General features: G+C 37.1%; 1 protein-coding gene across 4 annotated transcripts in view; it reads left to right on the plus strand.

Annotated features, from left to right (window-relative positions):
* Window positions 1-20000, plus strand: part of Asb3 (ankyrin repeat and SOCS box containing 3) — a 98219-nt gene that overhangs the window by 24443 nt on the left and 53776 nt on the right. For 3 of the 4 annotated variants that reach the window (XM_048352940.1, XM_048352941.1, XM_048352942.1), the window contains exon 3: window positions 6869-7027. The exons of the other annotated variant lie outside the window; for it this stretch is intronic. In XM_048352940.1, the coding sequence (XP_048208897.1) occupies window positions 6869-7027 (159 nt within the window). The remainder of the gene's footprint in view (window positions 1-6868; window positions 7028-20000) is intronic. 4 annotated transcript variants of the gene reach the window in all.

Raw genomic sequence — 20000 nt, forward strand, 5'->3', positions numbered from 1 at the left:
TCCATTGGGTTTACTTATAGATTAATAGGCACATCCAATTATTACAAATGGAGACCATGCAACCCATGTTTATTTGACTCTGGCTTATTTTGCTTAGAATAATTTTTTCTAAGTCTTTCCATTTCCTTGTGGATGTGCTGATGTCATTCTTTCTGATGAAAGCATAGAATTCCATTGTCTATATATACCACATTTTCTTGACCCACTCGACCAGTGAGGGGCATCTGGGTTGATTCCCTATCTTGGCTTTGATAATGCTGCAATGGACATGGTTGTGCTGGTGGCTTTAATGTGGTCTAGTTTGTGGTCATTTGGATAAATGCCCAGGAGTGGAATCTGTTGCAAATGTTTTAACAAAGGGGATTGGGATGGGGAGAGTGATAAAAGGGGTGAGGTTGATTTGAATCTATTGTATACATGTGTGGAAATGTTCAAATGAAACCGTCTTTGCTCAGTTAGTATGAACTACTGAAAAAAAAACAAAAGTGGTGTCACCCAGTGGCTCACACTTGTAATACCAGCTCTTCAGAAGGCTGAGATCTGAGGATCACAATGAAACTATCTCCAATTAACTGGCAAGAAAGCTGGATTGTAGATGTAGCTAAAGTGATAGTATACTAGCCATAAGCAGAAAAGTCAAATGAGAGCAATGAGGCCTTGAGTTCAAGCTCCAGTACCAGCACAAAGCAAACAGACAAAAACAAGACAGAATTGGTGACACATGCTTGTGCCCTAGCTATTCTAGGGGTTAAGGTAGGAGGATTGTGTTCTAGGACAGTTAATACAGGTCCTTATTTGGAGAAGAAAGGAAAAGATTGGAGTTGGTTGCTCAACCAGTAGAGCATGTACCTACCAAACATAGGATCCCGAATTTTATGTTGTTTAGAAGTTAGCAACAACAGCAACAACAAAAACCCCAAAAGTTACACATTCACACCCAAAACCCAAAGAATAAACAAAAAATGCAAGTATTCTGTTATTAATCCTTTGCCTATTACACATGTTTCAGGTATTTTCTATATATTTTCTTAGTCTTTTACTTTTTTTTTCTTTTTCTTTTATTGTTAAAGTGAAGTACAGATGGATTACAGTTTCATATGAAAGGCAGTGAGTACATTTCTTGTTCAACTTATTACCTCCTCCCTCATTTTCTCCCCCTCCCCCTCATTTGCTTTTCTTGTGGTGTCAATTTCTCTGTTATGTTTTCAAGCCTCTTCTCCACTGATTTCTTCCCTGCATCTTCTATTCATGGTTTCCAAGGTTTGAGAATTTTGCTCATGATAAAATTCCTTGTGTTGTGTAAATTATTTTGTATGTAATCTTTTCCTAGACTTCCTAACATAGTAAACTGATATAAATTATGTAAAGGTCTTAAGCATATACCTGATAAACAATGTTTATCATTTTGTGATCATCATGTATAAAATTTGTATGGCCTCATTTAAATTCTGACTCAGGCACTGAGAGACATGGATCTCAAGTTTTAACTTTTTTGGGTAAGGAAAGCCATGTGGTTTTGCTTTACTTTTTCGAGGTTAGCAAAAAAGAAACAAAAACAAAAAAACAAAAGTAAGTCTGTTGCCTGTCTCTACCACTATTATAAGTAATAGCTATGCAGTTTATTATTCATAAGTGAAAAGGGTACCTTACGTCAGCAGACAGGGTGTGGTGTCACTTGCAGAGTGTTAAGGTCTGCTCTTGTCACTGTTGCACAGATGGCCTCAGCCCTAAAATGTAAACAAGAACAAACTCAAAAGTTTGTTATAAATGACCTAACATGCTCTTGTGTTTGGCATTAGGAAGCCTTTAATGCTGCTAACATTTAAAATTTGTGTAAGTAGATTAGTAGAAACTACTTTGCCTTCTGCTGAAGATAAAATAGAGGTTATAACATTAAACATTAAAAGTGAGTATGATAAGCTAATTTTTTCAAGAAGCCCTCTTGCCAGGAAAGTCAGAGAGTAGTTGGTGGTCTAGGAAAACATGGACACAATCCCTTTGGTGAAACTGACATATTTTAAGGAACACAGTTTGTCATTGGAACTTGGGTACTGAAAACCATAAAGTGATACTTTGGAGACTCTATTAAATTTATAACAACTGCTAGAGCACATCAGTACAGTAATGGTTACATATCTACTATTTTTTTTAGTGTTTTACAAAATTTAAAACTATTCCTAAGTTTGCTGAGCCCCACTGAGAGTTAGGCCAGCAGTATTTTTACTGCATAATTCGAGCCTGAGGGAATTTAAGTAAATTGCCCAAATCTTAATCCAAATTATAATTGAAGATGCCAGCCTGAGTCTTCCAACTCCAAATGTTATCTTTCTGGCCTACTGGTTTTAAAGTTAGCTAAATAAATCTTTTTTATGTATAGTAATTGATACAATTATTTCTCATGTTTAGAAATGTTTTTCTAGTTATGCCAGAGGTTGTGTTCCTTTTTCCCAGAGTTACTTGCATGTTAGAGGTAGGAAAAAATTCTTTTCCTTGAAGAGTGGAAGCCTCTATATAAACTTTTGGGATTTTTTTTTTTCTTGGCTGGGTGTTAAACCCAGGTTCGCATGAGCTTCACCCCTAGCCCTGGAATTCTTTTGTTTGGAATTTATTTCTTCTCTTTCAGTTATTTATTTACACCTGCATGGACTCATGGATATTTATTCAGGGATATCGTCTAATATGATGTTATTTATTTTGTGTTCAAACCGTTTTGGTCATTAGCTACCCTTTCAGATTGGTTCCTATATGCTTTTGACATGGATCATTTTTTTTTTTTTTTTTTTTTTTTGGCCAGTCCTGGGCCTTGGACTCAGGGCCTGAGCACTGTCCCTGGCTTCCTTTTGCTCAAGGCTAGCACTCTGCCACTTGAGCCACAGCGCCACTTCTGGCCGTTTTCTGTATATGTGGTGCTGGGGAATCAAACCCAGGGCCTCATGTATACGAGGCAAGCTCTCTTGCCACTAGGCCATATCCCCAGCCCGACATGGATCATTTTGAAATTGTAATAACTTTTACAAAATTTTTAATTAGAATTTTTTTCTTGAATATTAATTTTTTTTTCTGAGCCTATACTATGCTGCAGGCTTATTTTGTATTTTCCCCTCCTAATCCTCAACATTTTCACAAAACACCTAGTTTCTTTTCTTGGGAGAATGATATTCAAAACTAATATCTGGCCAGGCACCAGTGGCTCACACCTGTAATCCTAGCTACTAAGGAGTCTGAGGCCCAAGTACCTGAGTTTAAAGCCAGCCTGGGCAGGAAAGTTTGTGAGACTCTTCTCTTCAATTAACCACCAAAAAGCTGGCAGTGGAGCTGTAGCTCTAATGGTAGAGTACTAACCTGATGCAAAATGCTCAGGGACTGTCAGTGCTTGGCCCTGAGTTTAAGCCTCAGGATGTGCACAAAAGGAAAAACCCAAGATCAGGGATGGAGTATGCTCACTGCTACTGGTGTGTCGTTGCTTTTAGGCCTTTGCATTAGACATAGCTGGAAAGTATTTTTAAGGATTATTATCTATTTATACACATATAACTGATTATTTCTTTAGCTATCTATATTGAGTTAATAGTATTTAGTCTTCTTGATTTGTTTTTTTTTTTCTGTTGTTTTGGCCAGTCCTGGGCCTTGGACTCAGGGCCTGAGCACTGTCCCTGGCTTCCTTTTGCTCAAGGCTAGCACTCTGCCACTTGAGCCACAGCGCCACTTCTGGCTGTTTTCTGTATATGTGGTGCTGGGGAATCGAACCCAGGGCCTCATGTATACGAGGCAAGCTCTCTTGCCACTAGGCCATATACCCAGCCCATGTTTAGTCTTCTTAAACTCTAATCCTGTACCATATTTCAGGTTCCTTTTAACCTCTTCACTTTGCTTATATGTAGTAGTTTTACTTAATTTTTTAAAATTTATAAAAATGACTCCATTAAGGTTCACTCTTTCTGAACTGTCTGGAATTAAACATTTTCTTTCTAATAGAAGAGAACATCCTTTCTTATTTTCAAAAGAAAACTCCTTGGCTGCTTCAGTAGTATGACATTGACCTTTTCAAATATCACCTCTTCTAGTCTCTCACTACTTTTTTTGGCTCCTTCTCTCCCAAGTATTTTACTTTTCCGTCTTTAGGATGTGGTTGTCAATACCTAAATCTAGATTTCCCTTGGTATCCTATTTATATTTCTAAATTCTTTGTTGTTCTTACATATCATATCCTACTTTTAGCAAGTCAAATTACTATACCAATTGTAAAACTAACAAGAAAGAGTTCTATGGGCATTTTTGTCAGACTTATCTTAAATTTATTATTTTGGATTTTTTTGTTTTTGAAACAGTTATTATTTAGTACTGGCTGGCTTGGACCTTGATATGTAGTCCATGCTGGCCTCAAATTTATGGTCCTCCCAAGTGCTGGGATTACAGGTATGTGTCACCAAGCTTGGCAAGAATTAGTATCTTTATAATACTGATTTTTTCCCCCATTTAGGATCCTTCCACCTTTATCAATTACATCTGTCTGTCTGTCTGTATCTATTTATCTACCTACCTACCTCCCTATGTAATCTGTCCATCCCTAGACATTTGTGGTTCTAGTTTTTCATATAATTTGTATGTATATAAAACTATAAGGAGGGCTGGGAATGTGGCTTAGCAGTAGAGTGCTTGCCTAGCATGCATGAGGCCCTGGGTTCGATTCCTCACCACCACATAAACAGAAAAAGCCAGAAGTGGCACTGTGGCTCAATTGGTAGAATGCTAGCCTTGAGCAAAAGAAAACCAGGGACAGTACTCAGGACCTGATTTCAAGCCCCAGGACTGGCAAAAAAACAAAACAAAATTACAAGGATAATATGTAAAAGCTGACTGATCTCTGACTAATTTAAGCGAAATAATCTGAACAATTTCTGAAGTTTTTTTTTTTTGTTGTTGTTGTTGTTGGTCATGGGGCTTGAACTCGGGGCCTGGGCACTGTCTCGGAGCAATACAGCTCAAGGCTAGTACTCTGCCACTTGAGCCACAGCACCACTTCTGGTTTTCTGGTGGTTAATTGGAGGTAAGAGTCTCATGGACTTTCCTATCCAGGCTGGCTTTGAACTGCAGTCCTCCAATCTTAGCCTCCTGAGTAGCTAGAATTATAGGTGTGAGCCATTAGCACCTGGCTGAAGAATTGTTCCTAAGATAAACTATGCTGTATTCTGTGACATTTATGGACCTTTTCTCTGAATACATGTACTTGTAAGCTGTTTTTGAATGTTATAACAGTCTTTTTTTTTTTAAATCAGTGAGTTACAGTTACAAGAATGGTTAGTTATTTTAGTCAGGGTATTAGTTTCAATTCTGGTATGTCTAGAATGTGTGTGTGTGTGTACATATGTATTTGTATATTACTCTCAGAAATGCCTTTACGATTCACCTCAAACCATCCTTAATTATGTGCTTAGAATTTCACTGGTTTGGAAGCAGAGGTAAGAAAATCACTTCTTAATGTTATGGAGTTTAAAATACTTTAATGTCAGTGTTATTCACCTCATTTGAATGCTATAAGAATGTATAGTTTTTCATCAGAAGTACACTTCTGAAATAAATTCCCAAGTCCCCACATATAATGTGTGTAACTGTTTAGCTTCTTTGGAGTACATTCTTTTTGGTGTGTCTTCATGTTGTTAGTTGAATACAAGGAAGTAATGCTAAAACATAACTCTGATGGAATTTAGGAATCAGACTTAATGGTATTTCAATAAATCTTACTCAAGCAACGTTGTGTTGCCTCCTGCTGAGCTTTTGTGTTATTTTCAACTCCTGCGACTTCTCTTTGCCCATCAAAAACTCAGAGAACATACAATGGAATTTTATGTATCTATTAGAAGGAATAACTTAGCCCCATTTATGAGGAGATGGAAAGACTTGGAAAAAATCATACAAAGTGAAGTGAGCCAGACCCAAAGAAACAAACTGTATGCTTTCACTCATTGGAAACAATTAGTACTTGGCTAGGATAGTCCTAGCAGAGGAGCCCAATAGCTCAATGTGCATATGATCACATAAGATGATCAATCCTAGGCAAAATGAACTACAAGACTTGGAAATAAGTGGTTTGTCTTTGTTGTTATTTCCAGTGTACCCTATGAAATTATGCCTTTTTCTTTTGTCTTTCTTCCCCATGGTTTTACCCACTGTAACTGACTTTGGCACACTGGGTATTGTATGTTTGTTTATTGGAACTAGGGGAGGGGAACACTAAAATGGAGACACAAAGGGTAAAAGGTAAACCAATGCAACAGCAATACTTAGAAGACAATATGCTGTAAACCAACTGTACATCTCAGGGGAGGGTGGGGAGGGAACTGAAAGTGGAGAGGGAACCGAGGGTGGGGAGGGAACTGCGGAGGGTGGAAGGTGGGAGAAAAACGAAGGAGGAGGTAACAAGTTTGATAAGAAATGTACTCACTGCCTTACATATGTAACTGTAACCTCTCTGTACATTACTTTGACAATAAAAAAAGTTTTAAAAAAAGAAACCAGAATGCTAGAGGAAATAGTCAAAAGCATTTAATTAACTAATTATCGACAGTACTGAGGCTTGAACACAAGACCTGACACTTTTTGTTTTTTTGGCTTTTTTTGCTCAGTCCTGGTGTTCTGCCATTTGAGCAATAGCACCACTTCCAGCTTTTTAGTGGCTCATTAGAGATAGAGTCTCAGAGACTTTCTTGCCTGAGCTGGCTGTGATCCTCAGTTCTCAGTCTTCTGAGTAGCTAAGATTACATTTTAATATTTCATTAAATTTCTCTCTCTCTTTTTTTTTTTTTTTGCTTTAAAACCCAAGGCGCACAAGTGCTAATCTTCTAGTTGACAGATTTTTATTCTTCCACAGAGTCATCTGAAAACTACATTCAGACAAAGACTTTTGAGGGTTTCTGCGCATTACATCTCGCTGCAAGTCAAGGACATTGGAAGATTGTACAGATTCTTTTAGAAGCTGGGGCAGATCCTAATGCAACTACTTTAGAAGAAACCACACCATTATTTTTAGGTGATGTATATACTATTTGTGGTACAGTTAAAAATTTTAATGTTAATTATTTTATTTTGTCAACAAAACTGTTAGAACATGTCCTTTTGGTAAATATTACATCACCACTTCTGTGGTTTTGAAACTGGAAAGGTATTTTTAGAGTTTCCCCCTCTTGTTTTCTATTTTTGGGTGGTGGTAGCACCTGGACCCTAAGTTTGTTAAAAGTTTGAAAATCTGTTTTTAGTTGGCACTGTTATAGTTTTTCTTTGTGTAGTGCATAAATTGTAGCAGTGTTACAAGGTTACTCAAGAATGTTTTATGCTTGCTTTTTCTTGGCATTAAGAAATTAAGAAGCTTTTATAAAAGCAATCACTAGCTAATCCTTTAATGCCAGTTAATTTGTGGCCTGTTCAGACTTATTCAATTACAGAGTTTTTAAAATTCTTTAAAGATGACAGACAAATTCTAAGTGGCACACTTTCAGAACTCCTTTTTGCCTTTCCTCCCTCCCTCCCTTCTTTCTATCTTCCTAAACATTCCCTCTCCTCCCTCTCCTCCATCTCTTTCTACTTTCTACTGAGAATTGAACCCAGTACTCTGATTCATGCTAAGCATGTCTTTTACTACTTGAGCTATATCCCCAGGCCTAGGCTCTGGCTCTCTTCTTTTTTCTGTTTCTGAGACAAAGTCTTGCTGCATATCCCAGGCTGGTCTTGCACTGAAGATCCTCCTACCTCAGCCTCCTGAGTACTGGGATTACAGATGTGTACCAGCATACCTAACCTCCCTTCTTTCCTCTCTCTTGCTTCCTCTCTTGAGTTCTTTCCTCTGTTGCATACACATTCACATGCACATGCATGTACACACACACACACACACACACACAGTAAATATTCTAAGGATAGGGTTTTTTTATGGGGTGGTGGAGGAAATAAAGATCCTATGCTTGGGATAGTGCTGCTGCTGCTGCTGCTGCTGCTGCTCCTCCTCCTCCTCCTCCTCTTCCTCCTCCTCTTCCCCCTCCTCCCCCTCCTCCCCCTCCTCCCCCTCCTCCCCCTCCCCCCTCCCCCTCCCCTCCTCTTTCCCCTGCCCCTCTCCCTCCTATAGGGCTATTTTCTATTATAGGTTAACTTGATGGCTTTTAGAAATGTAAAGAGCTGGGTCCAGTGGCTCACGCCTATAATCCTAGCTACCCAGGAGGTTGTGATCTGAGGATCAAGATTCAAAGCCAACCCGGGCAGGAATGTCTGTGAGACTCTTTATCTCCAACTAACCACCAGAAAACCAAAAGTGGTGCTATGGCTCAAGTGGTAGAGCACTAACCTTGAGCTGAAGAGCTTAGGGACAGCACCCAGGTCCAGAGTTCAAGCCCCATGACCGACCAAAACCAAAAAGTAAAGGTATTTGCTAGTGGATGAATGTATGTGAAGCATAATTCACTATTTACAAAGGAAGGAAATAGTGTCATATGTGACTGCGAGAATGAGTCTTTTTATTTTTTGGATGATGTGTGTATGAAATTTTATTTATACTCATTGCTGGCCTTGAACATAACATTCATATAATCAATATATTAATAAAAGGAATAGCTATTTCTGAAAATTATTTAAAGGCAAGTTTTTTCTGTTTCTGAGTTGCATATAATTCACACATAGTTCTTTATATTTAAAGGTATATTATTTTCTGTAAATGTCTATATTTGGATTCCTTTTTTTTTTTCTTTTCTTTTCTATTTTTTTTTTTTTTTTTTGCCAGTCCTGGGGCTTGAACTCAGAGCTTGGGTACTGTTCCTGAGCTTCTTTTGCTGAAGGCTAGCACCCTGCCACTTGAGCTAGAGCACCACTTCTGACTTTTTTTGTTTATGTGGTACTGAGGAATCGAACCCAGGGCCTCATGCATGCTAGACAAGCACTCTACCACTAAGCCACATTCTCAGCCACCTGACTCTTTATATAAGATCAGCGATTAATATATTTTATTTATTCAGCAAGTGTGACACACAGGTAATATTCTAAAAGCCATATATCATAATTAGTGGAAGCTTTAGTCAATTCAAAAATAACCACAAAGAGAATGTAAACATTGGGTGGATCTTGTTTTTTGATCCAATCTGCTGTTCTTTTGATTGGGGAATTGAGTCCATTAATATTTTGGGTTATTATAAAAAGATGTCATGTTTCTTGCCATTTTCTTAATTTCTTTCTTCTCCCTGTGTTTCCTAAATTGATCTTCTAGTGATTTTTATCTGATGTGTTTCTTTGAATTTGATTGCTTTGTTCAGATTGTGTATTCCTTGTTTTTTTTTTTTTTTTTTTGGCCAGTCCTGGGGCTTGGACTCAGGGCCTGAGCACTGTCCCTGGCTTCTTTTTGCTCAAGGCTAGCACTCTGCCACTTGAGCCACAGCGCCACTTCTGGCCGTTTTCTGTATATGTGGTGCTGGGGAATTGAACCCAGGGCCTCATGTATACGAGGCAAGCACTCTTGCCACTAGGCCATATCCCCAGCCCAGATTGTGTATTCCTTTAGAATTCTTTGTAATGCTGATTTAGTGATCATGAATTCCTTTAATTTTTGTTTTGAAGGTTTTGGTTTTACCATCTAGTGTAATGATAGCTTTGCTGGGTAGATCTGTGTGGGTTGGCAGTTGTTGATCTTCAGTAGAACTTGGCTTATACCATTCCAGGCTCTCCTTGCATTGAGGGTTTGTGTGGAGAGGCCTGCAGTAATTCTGATTTTCTTTCCATTGTAATGCAATTCCTTCTTTAATTTTTCCAGCATTTAAAATCAGTTCCTGCTATTCATGTCAAATGGAATCAATGAGGGGGAAGAATTTAATAGTAAAGGCATTGAAAACCTATGCAGTAAAATAATGTTTCATAGAGAAAACCTCATCTGCCTAACCGAAGTATACAGAATCCCCAGTAGACTGGATCCAACAAGAAGCACTTCTGGACACATCATAATAAAAATATAAGGATACTTGTTTTTTAAACGTCTTTAAAAATAAAATAGCTTTCTTATAAATATGTCTAATTCTAAGTGAAAACTTTGATAGTTCCTTAGAATATAGCTTTTCCCTTATTTTGTTGTATGTTCAAAATGTTGATAAATTGGAGTTTTAAATCCAACCCATTGTGACTTCTTAGAACAATTTCTATGGGAACTACACAACGTGCACTTTTGGCTTGTGTTGGATTGCTTTTTATTTTTTGTGCTTCTGAACTTACTTTGTATAACCTTTGTGTTAAACATAGCAGTAATGTTTACTAAGAACAAAGTGTTTTATAAACAGTGTTATGTAAGATTACCTGTCTCAATATTTAATTGTGAAATATGTCATACTCTACCTTATGTGGCACATCCTTTAACTCTCACTCTGCTGACATAGTCCATATTTGAACACTTTTTACTAGTGTCTTCATGGGTGATCATTCTGAAAGCTATATTTTAAGATACCTAGTTTTGAGATTTAGATTCATATATCTTACTATATGTTGATCTTTATTTTGTAGTGACTTTTAGATTTTCACATGAACCAATTACCTTCCTTGGGAACTGTAATGTATGCGATTTTTCCTTGAAGACATGTTATTAAAAATAAATATTTCAGGGTTAGGTGCTGGTGACGCACATCTGTAATCTTAGCTACTAAGGAGGCTGAGATTTGAGGTTTGAATCTTGCTTGGGCTAGAAAGTCCGTGAAACTCTTACCTCCATTTAACCACCAGAAAAATGGAAGTGATGTTGTGGCTGAAAGTGATAAAGCACTAGCTTTGACCAAAAGAGCTCAGGGACAGCACCCAGGCCCTTAGTTCAAGACCCATGATTGAAAAAATAATACAGATTTGCGTTTTCTAAGATCAGAAGTATAGAGTTTACCAAAACTTACACTTGGGGCTAGGAAGGTGTCTTAGTGGTAGAGTGCTTGTCTATCATGCATGAAGCCCTAGTTCAATTCCTCAGTACCATATATGCAGAAAAAGCCAGAGGTGGAGCTGTGGTTCAGGTGGTAGAGTGCTAGCCTTGAGCAAAAGAAGCTCAGGGACAGTGCCTAAGCCCTGAGTTCAAGCCCCAGGACCGGCAAAAAAAAAAAAAAGTGTTAATTGTATGTTCAAGTATTTACTTTTATCTTTGTTTATAAAGGTTTATAGTTCTTGATACAACTTTATTTCTTTTTAGTTTTATTCATATAATTAAATACATTTATATGATCTGTCATTTTATTTTATTGTCATATCTAATTGACAAATTTATATTTCCAGTGTTAAAAGTAAGGAAGTAATCTCATTTTTTTCCTTTTGGTGGTACTGAGGATTGAATTCAAGGCCTTATACTTGCTAGGCAGGTGGCTCTATCACTTGAGTCACATCTTCAGCCCCTTTATGCATTGGTTATTTCAGTTATGCCCTGGCTGGCCTCGATGACAGGCACCTACCACTGTGTCCAGTCAGTTAAGAAGGAGTTTGTGAACTTCTTTTTGCCTGGGCTGGCCTGAAACTATGATACCTAATCTCTACCTCGCTTGTAGCTAGGATTATAGTCTTGAGCTAACACATCTGTCCATTTTCCTTAAATTATTATGTAACCTTTTATTCTTAACTTTTGTCAGTTACATCATATTTGAATTGCCAGTGGAAATAATACTTTGTCTCTTGTTCTTCACTGTAAATTCTTCATTTTATTTTATTTTTAGTTCTGTGACTAAATTGTTTAGAAATTTATCACCGGCTATTTGTTTTGCCATAGATGCTTCAGCTTGGTTGTAAAATTCTTCTCTTAACAGAGCCCCCTGAAAGGACTTATGAAAATATTATTCCTTGAATTCTTACAGGTTTAATATTGAATTGTGATTTTGTATTTGAACGACAATTTGATTAGATTCAAAACTCTTGAGTCCTACTTTTCTTCTTTAATGGGAGGGGGATCTGTTCTGTTCTAGAGTTGAATCACTATAAATTTCTGACCTCCATCCCTCCCCCTCTTCCTCCCTTCTCCCTTCTATTTCTTCCCTCTTTTCCTGCCCTGTCTCCCCTTCATTTTCTCCCATCTTCCCCTTACCTCTCAAGTATGTTAAATATCATTTTTTTTCCATGGATACTCTATTAACATGTAGATGTAGACTTTTTAATTTTAGTATATTTTGGAATCATATCTTTAAATATTTGTTTTATTCCTATGACAGTGTTTTTAGATCCACATTATTCATATTTGAACAATAATTTTTTATCAGTGATTTCACCTCCAGTATTCTTTATTTTACTTTTCCTGTTCTTTTAAAATCATTTTTCTTAGTAACTTCTATTTTTTCCAGTATTGTTTTTGTTTGTTTTTCCAATTTCACCTACATATTCAAGGTATTTTCCCCCCAGGTCTTTTCTGAAGTCTTCATATTTAAATTATGTCACTTTCTGTCATCTAGCCATGGTTTACTTGGGCTCTTGTATCTCAATTGTTTCTTTTTCACAGAGACAGTTGTTTCATTAGCTTTTCTTTTCTTTTTTTAAACAAAACAACTCCCCCCCACCCCCAACTCGTAGACAGAGTTTTCATTCACTTTGTGGCAAGATTTTTTATGATGAGAATGTTTGTTTCATTTTGTTTTTGCTTTACTGTTTTTCTGTAACTTCCTTTTTTTCTTGTACTTTTTTATGTATTTGTGCTGCTTCCTTTATGACAATTTATGTCAGAAATATGTGTAAATTGCTTGACCAGTTATTTTCAAGAGGTTTATAATGGAAAGGAGCAGAGCCATATACCATATTAGTTTCGTTTTCAATTCATGGTTTTTAAATTTGAGTTAATTTTTGCTCATGACCTTAACAATCAGTGATGTGGGATTTTTACATTACAATTCCCTTATGGGTCAGCAGACTGTTTTGCCAACATGGCTTCTTTGTGTGATTCCTTGTTTAAAGCCAGTTCCCCTGATTTTCAGATTGAACGGAGTATATATCTTTTCTTCTTTTGGGAATTTATATTTTATACTTCAGATGGAGCTTCTAATCTTTGAAAAGTGTACTTTGATTTCTTTTCCTAAGATGTGCACCTGAGATATTCTTCCTACCACAAGTACCCAGGACTGACCTCCATTCTTTTGGAAGCCATTTACAACTGTTTCTGATTTGAAGTTCAGAAATTTACAACTAAGATACTAGATTTTCTAAAAGTGGAGCCTGTATTATTATTTTTTGCTGGGCCTGGGGCTTGAACTCTGGGCCTGGGTGCTGTCCCTGATCTTTTGAGCTCAAGGCTAGTGCTCTACCACTTGAGTCACAGAGCCACTTCCAGTGTTTTCTGTGATTAATTGGAAATAAGAGTCTCATGAACCTTCCTGCCTAGACTGGCCTTGAGCCATGATCTCAGATCTCATTCTTATGAGTATCTCGAACTACAGACTTGTGCCACTGGCATTGGGCTTATGGAAAGTGTATTTTTAAAATATAATTTTATTGTTATTACTAAGATGTTGAGGGTATATTTTTATTTCAATTAATCCATACAGATTAATAATTGCTTTGGTTTTGTTTTTGTTATTGTTGTCGGTGTTTTAAGACAGAATCTCATTAGTAGGTAGTCTAAGCTGGCTTTAAACTTGTGATCTTCCTGCATCTGCCTCTCAAGTACTGGAATTACAGATAGGCTACCAACATGCTTGGGTTCTTTTGGGTGTTGGGATTTTTTTTTTTTTTTTTGGTGTTTGGTTCTGGGGCAAAAACTGGGCATTTTCACTCCAGCTTAGCTGTTTTGCTTGTATGTGGCACTTTTCTCCTTGAGCCATGCCTTCACTTTGGTGTTTTTTGCTAGTTATTTGCAGATATGAGGATTTGTCTTCCTTGGCTGGCTTAGAACGTCAATTCTCAGAGTAGTTAGGATTACAGGAATTGAGTCACCATGCCCAGCTCTCTCTCTATCTTATTCTTTTCTTTTTTCTTTTTGGTGGTACTAGTTAGTGTTTGATATTGTAAATATCAGTAAAATACATTTCAGACTAAATATTGGTGGCCATGACACATTTTAGTAATATGAATCTATAGAGGGTGATTTGCCATTATGTAACTCTTCTCAGCAAGGAAGCTTCATTTTGTAATTATTATATTACAAGCTTTACCCAGTGACATTCTTGAAATAATTCTTGACACTCACATTGCCAGAGAAAAGGGTTGCAGCTAACATATAGCATCAATTGAACTTAGAGTGGTTCTCTAATAATCGTTTTTGGCATATTGTATTTGATATATTGTGTTGTCACAAAAACAGAGACCTAAGGTTACGTACAATAAATTAGAGATGTGAGGGAAGGAAGGTTCTGTTATGGCAGTGCAGTTTCTTATTCGGTACCACCAGATGGCAGTGTAACCACAGGTCCAGAGAAATATTGAAGCACTAAAATAGCTTATGAACATTGTTTATAAAAGAGGTAGTGTATGGGCTGGGAATATGGCCTAGTGTCAAGAGTGCTTGCCTCACATACATGAAGCCCTGGGTTCGATTCCTCAGCACCACATATATAGAAAACGGCCAGAAGTGGCACTGTGGCTCAAGTGGCAGAGCACTAGCCTTGAGCAGAAAGAAGCCTGAGTATTGCCCAGGACTGGGGGATGGGGGGTGGGGGGGAAGAGGTAGTGTAAATAAATGGTTTATACCTAAAGTAGATAGGCAGTAGAGTGTAAGAAAATGAAGTACATAATGGCAAATGGAGTGCATGTAGAGTGCACAAAAGCATAGATGCAATAAAAATTTGTATATAATTTAAATATCCTAATAGAATATGTAGGCAATCTCTAGGACTCCAGAATCACCAGCCTCCTTCTATATAGTTAGAAGTGATTTGTAGCTTATGATTAAATTGTTCATTATAGCTATAGTGTTTCTTCAAATTAATATCTGTCAAAATCTGTCCTTCAAAAACCAGATTATATTTTCCAGCTTTGATCTAAAACTTGCCTCATTGTGATTTGCAACTGGTACAAATTATTTGTAGCTTTTTCCTAGAACATATAGGTTTGTTAAGCATCTTTTTTTTTTTTTTTAAACCAGTCCTGGGGCTTGGACTCACTGCCTGAGCACTGTCCCTGGCTTCTTTTTGCTCAAGGCTAGCACTCTACCTCTGAGCCACAGTGCCACTTCTGGATTTTTCTGTGTATGTGGTACTGAGGAATTGAACCCAGGGCTTAAATGCATGCAAGGCAAGCACTCTACCGCCAAGCCACATTCCTATCCCTGTTAAGCATTTTTTTTTTAAAGCAAGTAAGGTTTTTAAAAAGTTCCATTTTGAAAAAAAAATTTTTGTGGTGCATAATTGGTTTTGAATCAGGGTCTTGGAAGGCAAATACTGTATCATTTGAGCCACATATTCAGCCCTTTTAGCTTTATTATTTTTACATATAGTCTGTGCTTCTTCCCTGGTTGGCCTTGGAGGACCATGTCCTTGAATCTTTGCATAGTTGGCATTAAAGAGCACCATGCCCTTCTTGTGTTTTGAGGTAGGGTCTTGAGAACTTATTTTTCCTTAGACTGGCCTTGAACTTCAATCTTCCTACCTCTGCCTAACAAGTATCTATGATTATAGATGTGAGCCACTCTACCCAGCCCTAAGAATTTACTCTCTAATAAATGCTGTATTCAACAGTAATCACTTTAATATTCCTGGTTACATTTAGAACTTAGATATATGTATTGGTCAGCCATGTTTCTTCCAGATGAAATATTACTTGGAGTCTATGTCTTCCTGAAATCTTCATGTAAGGTTTGTGATTGGATTTAACATACCTCATACCACAGCTGAATTTTTTAAAGCTGTTTGTTTGATGGTACTTTACTTTTATTTATTTTGTATTGTTTTCCTCAACTAGTTTTACAAAAGGGTTTCAATTTAACATGCCAGTTTCTGAGTATAATGCCTCTTGGTCAGTCTTCCATTCATTATTCTCTTCTCCCACTTATCTCTTCACATTTCCTATATCAGTTTTCACAAAAGTACATTGAGTATTATGGCTATACTCACCTATTGTTTTTGTTACTCATTGTTGTCTTAAACAAAAGAATATTTCTTCCTTCTAATTTAGGAAATAGAAACATTTGTTTCTTTAAAAATGTAAAATGACCTTTTTGAAAAGAGTCTCAGTGGCACAGCAGATAGAGACTTAACAAATGGGATTACATCAAAGTAAAAAATAATAAACAAAAAAATAGCCAACAGACTAGGAGAAGATACTTACTAGCAATACATCTGATAAAGGCCTAATATCCCAAATATACAAAGAGTTCAAGGAATTAACCCTTCCCAAAGCTAATAAACCAATCACTAAATGGGCAAAGGAGCTAAGGAGATAATTCTCAGAAGAAGAGGAAAGAATGGCAAAGAAACACATGAGGAAATACTCAACATCTCTGCCCACAAAGGAAATGCAAATCAAAACAACTCTGAGCTTCCATCTCACCCAAGTTAGATTGACCAATATGGTGAATTTGAATAACAACAAATGTTGGCGGGCATATGGGGAAAAAGGAACCCTATTGCCCTATTGGTAAGACTGTAAAGTAGTATGATCACTCTGGACAGCAATCTGAAGGTTCCTCAAAAAACTAAACATATATCTTCCCTATGGCCCAGCTATACCACCCCTGGGCATTTACTTAGAACATCAGAAGCCACGATACCATAAATATACTTGCACATTCCTGTTCATTGCTGCACTATTCACAATAGCCAAGTTATGGAAACAGCCTAGATGCCATACAGTAGATGAGTGTATCCAAAAAATGTGGTAGCTATACACAGTGGAATTTTACACAGCCATTAGAATAATATGATGCCATTTGCAGGGAAATGGATGGATAGATCTAGAACAAATTACGTTAAGAGAGGTAAACCTGCCAGGTGCAGGGCAACAAGTAGTGCATATTTTCTCTCAAATGTGGAAGCTAAATCTAAAATTACCCCTGACATGATAAATTATATAGGACTCCAAACATACACACAACAGTGAGAGTAAAGGAGGATACTCTTAGGGGACAAACACAAAGGCACAATGTTTGTGTGCCTCTGATCATATAAAATCATATTTATTGGAGTGAATTCCAGGAAATTGAAAAGAGTTTTTTTTTCTTGGTGTTTTGTCTTCTTTTTGTCTTGTTCAATTATCTTTGGAAGGGTAAGGGGGCACAGAATTGGAGGGACAAAGGGTGAACAAATATAGGTGTGGTACTCATAGATAGTATGTGGAAAATGAACTATATGAGGGAAAAACTGGGAGAGCGTGAGGAAAGGAGTGACACTGTTCAAAAAGAAATGTACTCATTACATGACTTGCTTTGTACATCACCTTTATGATAACAATAAAAATAGAAATACAAAATGTTTTCTAGACATTGCAGGAAATTATAAAGTATTCTTTTAACAGCTCTCTTTTGTATTATAATATGACCTGTTGTTGCTGGAGGGGCTAGGTTCCAACTCTCAGGACTTTACTTTTGTTCTTTCTCAGCTGGGTAAAGTCTTAAAATACTTTACAGTTGAAGAGAGGGAAGTCTTTTTTTCATTTCTCCATATATGGTGGTTGCTAGGTGGACACTCTCCTATTTGAGCCACATCTTCAGTGCTCTTACTTCTTCCTTCGCCCCTTTCTCTTATTATTTATTCTAGGACTCTGGAGCCTATTAGGTCCCAGTGTAATACAAGATACTATGATTCTGCTTTTTTCCCCCCAAGAACCCTGGGAACATTTCTTGGTTGTAGAACTACCCATTTCTATCTGATAAGTATTAGGCATGCGGCTCTTCTAGGTTAAATCTTAAACTTCAGGTAATGTAAGTGTTGTCCAGAAGAGCCTGTAAATATCCTATATTTGCACTATCCCATAGTTACTAGCCACATTTAACCTTTTTATTTTTTATTTTCTGTGCCAGTCCTGGAGCTTGAATTCAGGGCCTGGGTGCTGTCCCTCATCCTTTTTGTTCAAGGCTTGCCTTTTATCCCTTGAACCTACAGCTCCACTTCTGGCTTTTTGGTGGTTAATTTGAGATAAGAGTCTCACAGACTTTTCTAACTAGGCTGGCTTTCAAACAGTGATCCTTAGACCTTAAGTCTCCTAAGTAGCTAGGATCACATGTAGCTCTTGAGAACTTAATTAGGCCAGTTTGATTGAGGAACTCATATCTCATTTTCATTAACTTAAATGTAGCCACATGGGACTAGTGACTCTTGTATTGGAGAGTGTGGTTCTAGATAGCAACAGAATGAATATAGTCTCTCTTAAACCCTTTACTTAACAGTTAACATCTTAGATTTGAAATATGGGCCTTTTCTGCACTTGTATGTGGTCCTAGGTGGGTTCCACAGGGGAAGGTAAGGGACCAAAGAAACATCATGTTGGCCAATCACTTGCTTATCTCTGGGCTGGTAGATTGGATTTCCCTCAGACACCTCTGTAAATTGAGTAATTATTAGGCTACTATAATATTAGACTTTGTTCCTGATAGTGAGGACTTTTCATTTAGTTGAGGATAATGTAATAACTAGAAATTCAGTATAATTTATAATTTGAACTATAAGAAGTACAAAGTACAGATTAGTACTATCCTAATTATTGTTATTGTTTTGCTATGCATTCATTTACTTGTTTTCTTTTATATTCTTTAGGGTTCAAAGCATTTTAAATTATTAATCAAAGTTATGAATATTATTAAGATTGTTCAGTTAGATTTTTATAGATATGTTTTTGGAAATTCAGATAATATAGTATACATATTACTCTATTTCAGGTATTCAAAGTGGCTTGTAGATTTCCATTTTGAAATTCTCTTCGGAATTTGTGAAGTCTTTTTGTTTTCTGAATTTGTGGACAGTTTCAAGCATATACAAAAGTATATACAAAGATGTAATTGCCATGTTCCTAATATTCAACGTCAGTAATGATCAATTCATTGGTAGTGTTGTTTCAGTTTCAGCCTTACTGTCTCCACTTCTTATTAAATTTTTTTTTGAGACTGGGTTTTTACATGTAGCCCAGGCTTGCCTCTTAAGTGGAGACCCTCATGCATCTCCTGAGGGCTGAAATTATAGGCATACAACATATACCTGACTTGTAATTCAAAACAAAAATATTCACATACATATTCTATTAAACAAAACACCTAAAATGATCTTATTAATATTGCATATCCAGGTAGTATTCAGATTTCCTTGATTGCTCTGTGTGTGTGTGTGTGTGTGTGTGTGTGTGTATCTGTGTCTGTGTACACACACACATTTTGTAGAAATCGGGATTGAGATAAGGGCTTTTTGATACCATTAGTTAATATGTCCCTTACATAACTTATAATATAGTACTTCATCAGTTCTGCCTGTATAGTGTTTGTTACCTGTCCGTATATTGATTGTTGAATGGACGAGATCCCAGTCATGTTTTAACATCTGACAGGATTAGTAGTGGTGTTTTAAAGGAATCAATTCTCCTTTGTTCTCCAGATGCCACCTTGTGCACAAAGTATTATTAAAGTGAATTCAGCACACTTTGTAGATTCTGATGGGGAGAGATGGTGATGATGTTACTGCCAATTTCCACAACAGTAGAAAGGAGACTTAGCGTTTTATGCTTCTGAGATGCCTGGCCCTATGCATTTGAACCATAGCTTCACTTCTGGCTTTTTTTTTTTTTTTGGTAGGCTAGTGTCTATAAAGAATCTCACAGGGCTGGGAATATGGCCTAGTGGTAGAGTGCTTGCCTAGCATACATGAAGCCTGTGTTCGATTCCTCAGCACCACATATGTAGAAAAAGCCAAAAATACCACTGTGGCTCAAGTGGTAGAGTGCTCTCTTAAGCAAAAAGATGCCAGGTTGTTCAGGCTCTGAGTTCAAGCCCCATGACTGGCAAAAAAAAAAAAAATAGTCTCACAGACTTTCCTGCCTGGGCTGCTTTCCACTGTGATCCTCAGATCTCATCTTCCTTAGTAGCCAGGATTATAGGTATGAGTTACTGGTGCCTGACT

The sequence above is a fragment of the Perognathus longimembris genome, chromosome 8, assembly GCF_023159225.1.
Source record: "Perognathus longimembris pacificus isolate PPM17 chromosome 8, ASM2315922v1, whole genome shotgun sequence".
Classification (NCBI taxonomy): domain Eukaryota; kingdom Metazoa; phylum Chordata; class Mammalia; order Rodentia; family Heteromyidae; genus Perognathus; species Perognathus longimembris.